The sequence below is a fragment of the Pyxicephalus adspersus genome, chromosome 2 (assembly GCF_032062135.1).
Source record: "Pyxicephalus adspersus chromosome 2, UCB_Pads_2.0, whole genome shotgun sequence".
Classification (NCBI taxonomy): domain Eukaryota; kingdom Metazoa; phylum Chordata; class Amphibia; order Anura; family Pyxicephalidae; genus Pyxicephalus; species Pyxicephalus adspersus.
In genome coordinates this window covers 54605168-54617230 of record NC_092859.1, presented here as the reverse complement: position 1 = coordinate 54617230, position 12063 = coordinate 54605168, and the positions used below count along the sequence as shown (strand labels likewise).

Below are 12063 nucleotides of genomic sequence, written 5' to 3'. Positions count from 1 at the left end.
GTTTACGGAAATCAACAACAAAATACACATGCATGTAAAACTCAAAACATTTATTTTTTATGTTCATTTCTGCATGATTTCAGTGCACTAATATTGGACCTCTTCTGTCACCGATTACAAAGAAAACAATTCCCACTCTTGTTCTATATCTTCAAAAAGTTTGCACCTCTTCTTTAGGTGTCCTGGTGGTATACAACATGAAGCTTTTTTTCAAGAAAACTGCAGTTTAGGTAGTTGAATTTTGTACTGGTTCTAGTTTAAATCCACAAAATCTTCATACCTAATATACTAGCAAGAACAGTTTGTGCCATCTCAAAATTCTAGAAAAGTGGAATTTACACATACTGTATGTGTAAGCACATGCCAGGTTAAGAACAATTTTAATACATGTAATATATACCACATTAACTCTAATTATTAAAGCTTTATGTCATAAGCTAGTTCTCAATACACCCTTGTTAGGCCAACCACAAGCAGCTGGTTCAGAGAAGTAAAGGTCCCGATTTTCATGGGGAAAGCCATACTGGGATATTATGAATTTCAACAGCCATAAACCTCCTTTTATTAGCAACATAAAAAAACTAAAGCTGCATCAGCACAGAGAACAAGTGTATGAAAACACACTTGATTTCAAGCGTATATTAAGGCAACATAAATTAATAGATATTTACATAAATTAAAATTTTAAGGTCACAATGAATCATATACATTCTAGTGTGGTAACATAGGGTACAGATGCAATATTCAAGAATAGTACCACGTTCAATAAAACAAAACAAAAATTACCTTATTTTACACAACTACTCTTCAATACAAAAGCTTTAAAACGTACAGTAAAGAAAGAAGATACCATCCTCACCGTTACAGTTAACAAAGACATGTTTCAATAGCGACTCATATCTGTCAGAGAATTACAGATACAATAAATACTGTAAGTTGAGGGTACTTTCACGCGTATGTCAGCCTTCAGACAACACACTGCATAATGCAGTATATATTCATAAATCTACATTAACAAGCAGTATTCTGTGTTGCATTAAGGCAGCCATTTCATTTAAAATGGGCGTTTACGTTTTATTTCCAAGAAACATGCAATGTGTTGTGCGACGTGTTTGCAAAGTGCATTTTACTGTCCTTCAAAATTAAATGACTAGTGCAGCAATGAGTTACTGATCATGCATTATCACAGGCTAATGCAATGAATACATGTCAAACTGTTCTAAATACGGACAGCTTAATGTAGCCACTTGCTGAAAATCAACACACTTGATGAACATGAGAAAAAAAATGGTCTACTAGTAAATTAAGGCAAAATAATTACATGTCAAACATGTAAAAAACAAAAGCACTGATAAAAAAAAAAAAAAATTAAAAAATAGCATTCACCGTAAAATTGTCTTCCCCAACAGTTCATTGGGAGACACAACAGAACTCTAGGTATGTGCTCTGTCACAATGCAATGAGAAAGTAGGCAATTCATTGGGCATATGGATGAAAGGATAATTACCACTGCTGCATTTATTACATGAGCACAGCCGTGGTTTTTTTTAACAGTTATACAAAACACTCAAATTTAATAAATTACTTGAATATTAAATTCCTTTCTTAATTTTGTTTTACACATATTTTAACCCTTCCAGGGAAGGCATAAGGGGATTCATGTACCCCTGTATTCATTCCAAAGGGTGGGACGATGGAGATCTGGGATTCTCCTTATTAAAGGGGGCTTCCAGATTCCAAAGTCCTGCTAAAAACGCTTCAAAAAGTGCTATAAAAGCCTCAATCTATTTCAATGGGAGCTTTCATTGAGGTTTTTAAGTGTTAATAAACGCAGGAAAACGCCCCAATTGCAATCAATGGGGGCGTTTTACCCGCGGTTTAATTTTCAAAAAGTTGCCACGGAGCGTTATTTATAACGCTTGAAAATGTGCCACAAGAAAATGCACCGGTGTAGGTTAACCCATTGGAATGCATAAAAATTTCAAACATGGGCTTTTAAAACCTCAGGTTAAACGCTGGGAAAACGTCCGTGTTGATTCAGCCCAAGACACCAAGGTACAGGTAAAAACTACCCTGAACCAGAAACTTGTTTTTAGAAGCAGATGCTTAAAAGATCAGCCTAAAAAGGTTCTCTATTTTTTGTCCATTAGACCCTTAAAGAAAGAGTCCTCAGGCGGTATAACTGTTTTCTATCAATTTTATTGAGAAGGAGTAGAAGATAAAGAATTTTTCCTTGAAAAAATGTTGGGAATAGTTAATGGGAGGAGGAGATAGAAAAAAAAGGTAGGTAGATGAGAGGAGGAGGTAGAAAAAACAACTTTGCTTCTACAGATCTGATCAGTGCTTTGATATTAAACTGTTCTACATGTCAACAGGGAATAATCTTTAGGTTATGGGGGTCTGGTATGAAAGGAGTTATGAATGAACAACAATAATTTTAAAGTTTTAGATAATAGTTTTAGATAGTTTTAGTAATCTTTGAGAGCTCCTCAAAACACAACCTACCTCGTAGAGTCAACAAACTAAACTGCCTTTCAAGTAGGAGGAGCACTATCTTTCATTTTGCCTTCTTTCCAGTCTTCTAGAAGCAAAACATTTACCCAAAGTCTGCTGTGCCCCTCTTCCCTGAATGCTGAGAGCAATGTAAAAACAAAAACAAATTATGAAACAACTACAAAAGATAAGTTATTAACTGACCCGTCATAATAAAAGGAATGACTTATTAAACTCTAGTAAGCTTTATCACAGTTGAGATTGGTCAAGATAAATTAGTGGCATTGATACAAGACATACTAGATGCAAAGACTATGAAAAATCCAAGTGGAGACATTAGCTGCCAATAATTAGTGAACATTTAAAGTCAGTGCAATACTGTATATGTTCACTTCCGGGTTTCTTTCTCCTCTTCTCCATAATACTTTTTTTTTTTTTTTTTTTAGTAAAAAAAAAAAAAAAAAAAAGGCAAGCACTGTGTATGTTCCATTAGATAACAGACTGTGATGGCTTTCCAGTGGATTACTCAAGATACTATTTAGCATGTTAAAACCCTTTAAGCCACAGTTCTTCTTCGATGTATGCAATTTGCACAGTTTTAGAATATTAAAGACAAAAATGTAAAACTTCTTCAAACATGGCATTTCAAGAAAAATTGGGCAATCCTAAAAGAGCACCAACAGCACCAAAATAACCCTGAAAGAGAAAAAATAAAATTAGAAGTGGTGTGAAAAAGAGAAAAGAAGTATGCTGTGTATAACTGTTTAACAATGGATTAATCCGTCAAGCAATTTTAGGGCTCCAAGAACACATACTAAAAAGAAGAAAAAAAAAAAAATGATACTAATGATACTATGATTCGCTGTACTGGGAATGATAAGACATTTGCATTCTAGAAAGAAGAATCTAGTAAAGACAGCCACTAATTCCATTCCAATGACATAGTCTCACATACATATATATATATATATATATATATATATATATATAATATTAATAGTAGTCAGACAAGACAGCAGATCACTAAACCATAGTAGTGTCCCCTAAATTGATGGAAGAAAATGCCATTTCTTATGATCTATGGGAAGAATTTACAAAAGATATATTGGTTGACAACACATGACACAACACAACCCAGCTTCATTAATAAAGCTCTCCAAGACAAGAGTGATGCAGCAAATCTGGAATGGATCTAGTCCAGGATTAAAAACATTTGACAACTAATATAGAAATAACATTTTGGAAATTTTTAAGGCATCATGAGAACACGTGTTCCAGAAACAAGGCTTTAAGTTGACCATTTGACCAATAATCCAAAGCATATGCAAGTAGTTTCATTGACAGTGTATTAACACGGAGAAAATTGCCAACAAAGATGACTCTGTTTATTTTCTAGAAAACAACAATTTAAAAACCATTTATTCAGTTTTTATTAAATAATTAGCTATATCAAAAATTAAAGCTAGAAGAAAAAAACAAAACAAACAAATAAAAACATAAAGCATACAAATAGAGCCAATCCAATCACACTATGTAGTATGTTTTCAACTTAAGTCTAAACATAGTAGTGTTAAAATGACAGCATGCTGTATATTTATACCAAAATCTTGCCTACTAAATTTGAAAATTTTCTACAATCCATCCTAAACCTGATGAAGATAGTATCTTGGATGGGTAACCACAGAATGCACATTCCCTTTTACCAACACACTGCAAGAAAAAAAAAAAAAAAGAAAAAATCCTGGCTCCTGATAGTAACACTTTAAGCGAAGCCTGCAACTAAAGGCGCCTGCTCCTAATCTAAACCATTGCAGCTGCAGAGGGGGTTACAAATGGTAAAAACAATACATATTTGGCCTTGTGATGGCATGGGGTGTCAGAATATCAAGGTTAAAAGTTATGCCAGGATTCCCCTAAGTGGGGTTCTGTGTTCTGATGTGCATCTGTAGCACAAAAAAATGTAGAAAATCTCTATATTTTGCCACTTATTCTGCCTTTTTTCTTGTACAGTTGCACCTGAAAAGATGTCCTACTGCAAAGGAAACTTAAGAACAAAAGTTTGTAGTCTGTATAAATTGTGGCATGAGCAAAGAAGGGACATTTCTAAAGGGAAACACAAGACCAACAGCAGTACCAGAGGTTATTTAGCCACAATTAAAAGGAGTTAATATGCCTCCTGGTTTACATTCCCTTTCTTAATGAAAAAATAGATACATTTCCCACAACACATATTATTAGTAATGCTTACACCTTATATGTAATTATACCAGTAAGTATTTATATATAGGTGTAAAATTTAGGTCTGCTGTAAATATGTTTGTGTTCTGCCTTTGTGTACCCAGAGGGAGCCAGAATGTAGAGTTTGAAACAAATCTTGTGTAAATCCTTTAGCACTAATGCACTGTTTTGTTTTTCCCAATACTAGCCAATATAAAAGCATGCCAAAACAAATCTGAAATTTACTAATTTAGCTTACCAAACTACACCAATGTATAAATCTAAACAGGTACAAATTCTAACATTTAAAATCTGTATTGGCAACAAAAAAAGTAATAAAATAAGAAAAGTAGTCATATCTCACAGCCTTCATAGCCCTGTACAATGCTGCTTGATGTATAGTTAACAAGGCAGCACTATAAAGAAGCTGAAAGACATGAGGAATTCTTCCTAAAATGTATGCATATTTCAGGGATACCAAGGGGACTTTTTACTACAAGTTTGAAAAATCAGCAATAATTAAAGCAAAACAAAATCTGCAATACATATTTGTTCCTGTGCAGGGCACTGCAATCTTTTTTCTTCTGAGACCATTTTTGGCCATATTGATTGGATAGGATGATGCAGCATGCAGAGAACGCTGGGATTGCTGGGTATCCTTGCAACTAAAGCTAAAGTTGCACAGATATCTGGAGCAATCAGGCAGGTAAGGACTAAATATTGCAAAAGGGACATCACCTGTCCTTTTTCTGCAAAAATAACCTATAATAATATATAATAACCTAATATCTTCTGATGATACATGTCAAAAATGTACTTAGATGAAGTTTTGGTTGGGGCCATTCTACATGTAGTGCCTCCGGATGAGGCATGGAGTGCCAAACAATCAGACTAAGTGAAAAGGTATTTATCAAGAGATAGGTTCCTATTCTTGTTCACACTGCCTCACCATAAGACCATACCAAAATGGAGCAAATCTGATAAGTTCACTGTTGTGTTTTACATACACTTTCATTTTACTGTACGGTGAGTATTAACAAACCTGAGAAAGGAGTTCTTGTTGGTATTAAAACACTGCTAAATTGTTAAAGAGTAAAAAAATAAAAACAATTGAGCTGTTTTATTGGAAAAGAGATCACAGATGATGAAAGCCTTGTGCATGGATTACACCATCCATCACTATATCTTTCCATTACTCAAATTTAGTCAATAGCTATATTATTATATTAAATATTAAAAAATATTTAAAAAATACCGCTAGTAAAAAAGTAGAAGAAAAATTTTTTTAGTTGTCCATAAACAAATGATTGACATAAATCATGCCCTCTGCTTTCAAGTACAAACCTTGACAAGCTGGTATATCATTTAATAAATCTTTACCTCATTGACTGCACACATCCTTGCGATTGATCCAATATTATTAGTGATCGTTACCAAGGTAGCACGAGCCAAATCTTCTTTGCTAACAGACTCTCGTTTATCTTTGCAGATCATATTACCAAAACTACAAGAAAACACATTTGAAAAGATGTATTATTTATGCAAATGCAATGAGGAATGTATACCTTTATAGTTAAATAAACAGTATTCAAAAGAATCAAAACTACACCAAAGCCATATAAACATAAAACAACACATTATTACATACATGTCATTATAAACAAACACATAATTATGTTGAATATTACCCATTCTAAAGATCTAGGATATCTGTGGTCACTAAAAGTGGAACTAAACTTTCTAGCCTCACAACTTCTATGGAAAGTTCCTAAATAACATTAGCTATAAGTAACCTAAGTTAGGATGAAAAACAAAAAGTTCAACCACAAGAGAAATAAACATACTAGAAAACATGAAAATTTTAGAAACCTATATGAACCTTACCAAAATCTCCTTTTACTAAAGGCTTATTTCAATGTATTACTACCACATTGCTGCATACTGTGTAACAACAAACACGCCTCATATTGGAAATGTATATTTTAAAATTATTTGTTTTTATATTTTTTATTCACTGATCATGCTAGCATGAGCTGAAAATCTCAAAAGTTCAGGGGTTCCAGGGGACCTGATTTATTTTTAAAGGCCAACTAAGCCCAAAATAAACAAAAGAAAGATACATTCGAATAGTAGTTAAGTTAAAAATAGTGTTGCTTTCCCTTTTACATAATAAAAAGGGAAGTTTTTTCCCCCATCTACTAATTGATTTTTATTTTTTTTATCAGTTTTTCATCTACTTTTTACCACAGCAAATTAAGACTGAAGGGGAATCCTGCAGTCTCATCACGCCACATGTCCCAGGGGGCTGTGGGCTAATTCTATGCCTGTTCCATCAGGGGCATTCCAGAAATGTAAATGAACCAGTGAACAAAGTAAATGAACCAAATGAACACAAGTATAATGAGATACGCGTTTTTTTGAAAGGCTCCTTCGGAATACACAATTCCCAGAGCAAAATCAGGCACCATGGCTGAGGTCATCAGGTATCCAGAAGAAAGGAAATGAAGCCTGGTACATAACAGGGAACAGCGGAAAGAAGATTAAGGCTGCACAGGAGCATTCCAGAGAACACCACAGGGAAGTAGAGTAGAGGATGCCGACATGGCTTACAGTTCAAGTGACAGATTACATCATCCTTTCTTTTAGCTCAGGTATGTGAGAAGTGATTCTTTTTTGTTTTTCTTTGGCCATACTAGCATTTTACCTTGATGCTACTGCCCAGCCAGGAAGTCCAAACCGTTCGTAATCTCCTCCATATATATCCCGTACTAATTTATCTGCTTTTGTGCTATCACCCAATGATGCCATTTCCAGAGCCTCTTCAAAACTCTCACAGCCAGTCAGTAAACTGCAAAGGCCAAGGAAGGTTCCACCACCAAGGCTAAACAAAAATAAAATACATAAAGTGTTATAACTATTATATTGTGATTTTAAAATCACATTGTGATTTAGTTATATAGATTACCTTGTTCCACAGACCCTCTTATAGTTGTCCCTTGACTGGACTGCAAGAATACTGACTCCAGAGCCAATGTTAACAACTAGTAAGGGGTAGGGGTCATCAAGATTAAATGGAATCTTCTGGCACTGTTCAGGATGTGAAGCATTTTCAAAATAATAGCACTCAGCCTGCCCATTAAATCTGACAGAGTCTATAAACAGCAAACCTTTAACAAGGGAATCCAGTTCATCCACCTTGTGCAGCTGCAGATTTCCAATCTGAAAAAAAGAAAAGACAAAAACAAAAACAAAAATTATATAAATCCAAAGCTTATAAATACCAGCTTATCTCGGAGCAGTCAGGAGCGTCCTGGGATGTGTGGTGTAGGTATCCCAGGAGGCTCTGTGCCCCCATTCTGAAAGAAGAAGGGGAGGGGCTTCACCCAAAAACTTGGGTGATGGGTCTGCTTTAACTTCAAATATAGCAGTAAACAGAAATTTACTACATTGTGCTAGCAGAAAAACAAAAACCTGTGAGAGCAGGTGGGTAACAAACAAAACAATATGTGGGCAATAAACTTGTTATATCAGAGTCAAAGATGGATGGTACAGCAGAGATGCAGTTAATGTGCCATTGTGAGACAGGTTGTAGACCTCATTGGTAGCTTTGTCTTTTGCTAATAAAATCCATACAAGTGTCCATAGTACGGATATAGGAAGTTAAGGGTCTAGTTAAACACTATACTGTTTGCTTACAAAAGCCCTGCTACTCTGGTTTCATTAACTCGTTTATCCTAACAATCTTTCAAATATCCCATCGCTCTTCTGCTGCATCCCTTTGTAGTTCTCTTCATTGGCTTCCATTTTACCTTAAAATTAAATTTAAGATCCAGTTTGATTCAAATCCCTCTACAGTGCTTACCTTTCTGACCCGGTAAAAAAAAAAACTACTCCCCTAGCCGCTTTTTTCACTATTCCAATGACCTACTTCTGACTTTTTCACTCAACCTCATCACACGCACGGCTCCAGACTTTTTTTTAGAGCTGCCACAATTCTCTGGGATGGTCTTCCTCATCCTATTTAGCTTGCTCCTACTTTCTGCTCACCTAAAAGAGCACTCAAACGCATCTTCTGCCCACCCATCTTCTTCTTTTAAAACCCTTACTACTTCTCACCGCTACATATCTCCCCTACTATTGTGTGTTACTCCTCCCACCTCCTATATTTTAAACTCTTTGGGGCAGGGTCCTCTCCTCCTGTGTCACTGTCTGAACTTGCAACTCCTATTTAATGTACAGTGTTGCATAATATGTTGGTGCTATATAAATCCTGCTTACTATAAATAACAATAATTTGTTAACCTAATTAGCACACAACATGAACAAGCACTTTTCATTGAACAAATCATTATCTTAATGGCAGAGCAAATGTATTTAAAATGTTTAGGATGTGAAAAATGATTTTAAAGTGGAGTTAAAGATACCTACTGTTCGAAATTCTTCCTCAAATTTATAAGCCCCACCTCCCGTGGCACACAGAACTGTGTGAAGTGTTGAAAAATTTTTATCCCTTGCCATCTGAATAAATGTTGGCAGATCCTGGGTTGGAAAACGAATAAAGTGCAGATTTCCCCTTCTACCAAACAGTGTCAAGTCTTTTAACTCCAAGTGCACATCCCGTATGCCTGTGGAGCCATAGGCTATATTAGAAGTCAGATATTTACGTATACTTTTTAAGCTTTCTACTTCCTCCTGCTCTTCTTCTGCTGTAATGTCAACGGGCTCAAAATAGGCTAGCTTCACCAGCGTGCCACCAATGTCCATGCCAAACCATGGGAAAGCTAAGGGGGAAAGAAAAAGAAATGTCAGATTATTTACCATTCATTTATAAACTACTTCTTACTTTACACATTAAAAACACCTAACATGTTTAGTAAACAAACGAGAATCTGGCAGGTGTACAGGGCTCAATGGATCCACAAACGATCGTAATGGAAGTGAAGGGGAGAGAGCGCAGCGGTGTGCCGCTCTGCCGTTTGCCCCCTCCCCTCTCATTGAGCAGAACGGCACTGTATATAGTACAGTGCTTGTTCAGTATTTTGACGTTGGAAAGGATTGTAAAAGATCCTTTCCAATGACAATTATTGAATGTGTGTACGCAGCCTATGATTTAACAAGTAATTGAGTAGGAAGTACTTGTAGGTGCTAACTAAAGTTCAGCTTTAAACAGGAACTAAACGTTAAAGGTTTTTGCAAAATGGAGAGAGGAAGTTCCTTCTGCAATGAAATAAACCTTGATAAACATTGATTATTCACATTTTTTAAGCACACTCAGCTCCATCTTGGTTGCTGGCCTCGTTACATGGTGTTCCTCGGAGTTCGGGTCATCAGCTACATTACAGAACTGGAGGGACATCGACTGTCCCTTCTCCAATCAAAAACCTGCCTGTTGGCACTTTGTTTTTTTTAATTCCAATTTACATAAATAGGTATTTGCAGAATATGATATAGGATACATACCAGTGTTCTCCCTAGCCCCTTTTAGCTGAGCGCAACACTCTGCACTTTGTAGCAACCACCCAGCTGTTTTTGGGTGCTTACTGATGAGTTGGGTCGCAATTTAGGGGCTGTCACCCACTTACAATTTTTGCCCACCCGGCATAAAAAAATTTTTTTGGGTAGAGCAATGCATACCTTTAATTTGTCTCTACGAAGAGCCGAAATATTCCCATTTCCTGCTTGGTGACTTAATGCCAGTTCACAGACAAAAGACAGGTAATGTCTAAATAACTATGCAGAAACAAAACAAAGCTATGTAGCTGATCATGTTTGAGCCGAAAACATACATACGGTCTCTGTCATGACCTATTCCCAGGCAGGATGATAAATAAAGCCAAAACAAAAAAGTTAGGTTAATAGTTGTTAAAGTGGAACTTTCAGAAAAAAAAAACAATTTTTACTTTATTTAAAGGGAAGATAATCATTTTATATAAAGTAAAAAATGTGGCGATAGGTCTGCTTTAAGTACATTGGGGTATATTCTATGGTTGGGACAATAATGACTACACTCTTTAAAGAACTGCCTAAAATATGGATGATATAGAAAAGTAACAAAACAGAACACCAATGAGACCTAATGATCATTTACACTTTGGAAAATCAAAAGCTATCAAAACAGAATGATACATTTAAAAATTATTTCATATAAAAAATATTCAAATGCTTTTATCAGGATTACTACATCCAATACCCCACATATGTGACCATTGCGAGGAAGATGGAATACGAATTCACTTACATGGCTTCTTTGCATCCTTGATCTTCATTCTTAGGTTGATACTTGGACGTCTCCTCCCTGTGGACAAAACATGCAAAGTCACTCATCCAAATCTACACCGCAAGCTTTCGGGAAAATGAGGAAGCCAAGCACAGACTTTGCACTGCCGCCTCCCTGAAGCCACAAGTGCACCAAGCCGGTTATCACCAGCCCTCGCATCCCCCTACAGCTCACACCATATACAAATCACACATCAAACTCCTCCCTCTTCTATCACATATACACACAATCACAACTTCCTATACAGAGCGCCGAGGATCGGAATTTACGTCACCCTTGTGCCGCAAAGCCAGCTGGGATTTGTAGTTTTTAGAACCCTCTGGACGTCGCAACGCACTAATTTTAAACCTCCCAAATGCCGGAGTACTGCCGCTATTCCAAAAACAACGACGATTGCGGTATACCTGTTGCACAGAAATATGTTTACGATGACAGGAATAGACTTTGGAGGCTATCGGTGGCCGCTAGACTTATGGTATACATAGCACCGATCCGGGTAGCGTTCAGGTATCTGTTCTGTCATATCCGAGGATGGATGCCGCTGACGCCGGATGTGTCTCCACCAATCAGAAGCCGCAGGTGAATGCAGCTGTTGTGGAGGCGGGAATGGGGCGTGTGGAAGAGATGGAAGGTGAATGGGAGCCAATCCAGATTCGTGAGCATAGGCATCAGTGGATTGTATTTGGAACCCCATATCTCTGTGTCGCTTTGTGTGCTATTTAGCCATTTTATTGGTCTGATCTTAGGACTGCCATAAACATCCACAAATGATAGAGATGATGTTGCAGATTTCAAAGTGGGCCAATTATACTTTCTGACACCTGTTACTTTTAGGAGTAGAATTGTTAGAATTTTCACATTCACCATGTGAGAGACCTGCATCCACTTCTGGGTTTGTGGTACTAACCGCCTGCTCTATGGCATTAGGAACCAAAAGAGCTCACCTTTAGGATGCAAGTCTAAATCATAATGTAAGTCAAATTATATTCTTACTTTAAGTAGCTTTAGTATGATTGTAAAAAAAAAAAAAAAAAAATCATATTTTTTGGTTATCTTTAACCTCATGGGCGTTTCAC

At 36.4% G+C, this 12063-nt stretch overlaps 1 protein-coding gene across 1 annotated transcript; it reads right to left on the bottom strand.

Annotated features, from left to right (window-relative positions):
- Positions 1-35: 35 nt before the first annotated feature.
- Positions 36-11701, bottom strand: PANK3 (pantothenate kinase 3). Its single transcript, XM_072400809.1, has 8 exons — positions 11392-11701; positions 10949-11005; positions 9139-9491; positions 7676-7929; positions 7415-7591; positions 6091-6214; positions 3762-3885; positions 36-3191 (listed from the first exon to the last, which is right to left on the bottom strand). The coding sequence occupies exons 2-8, from the start codon at positions 10974-10976 to the stop codon at positions 3139-3141; spliced, it is 1113 nt and encodes a 370-aa protein (XP_072256910.1). The 5' UTR covers positions 10977-11005; positions 11392-11701; the 3' UTR covers positions 36-3138.
- Positions 11702-12063: the final 362 nt, after the last annotated feature.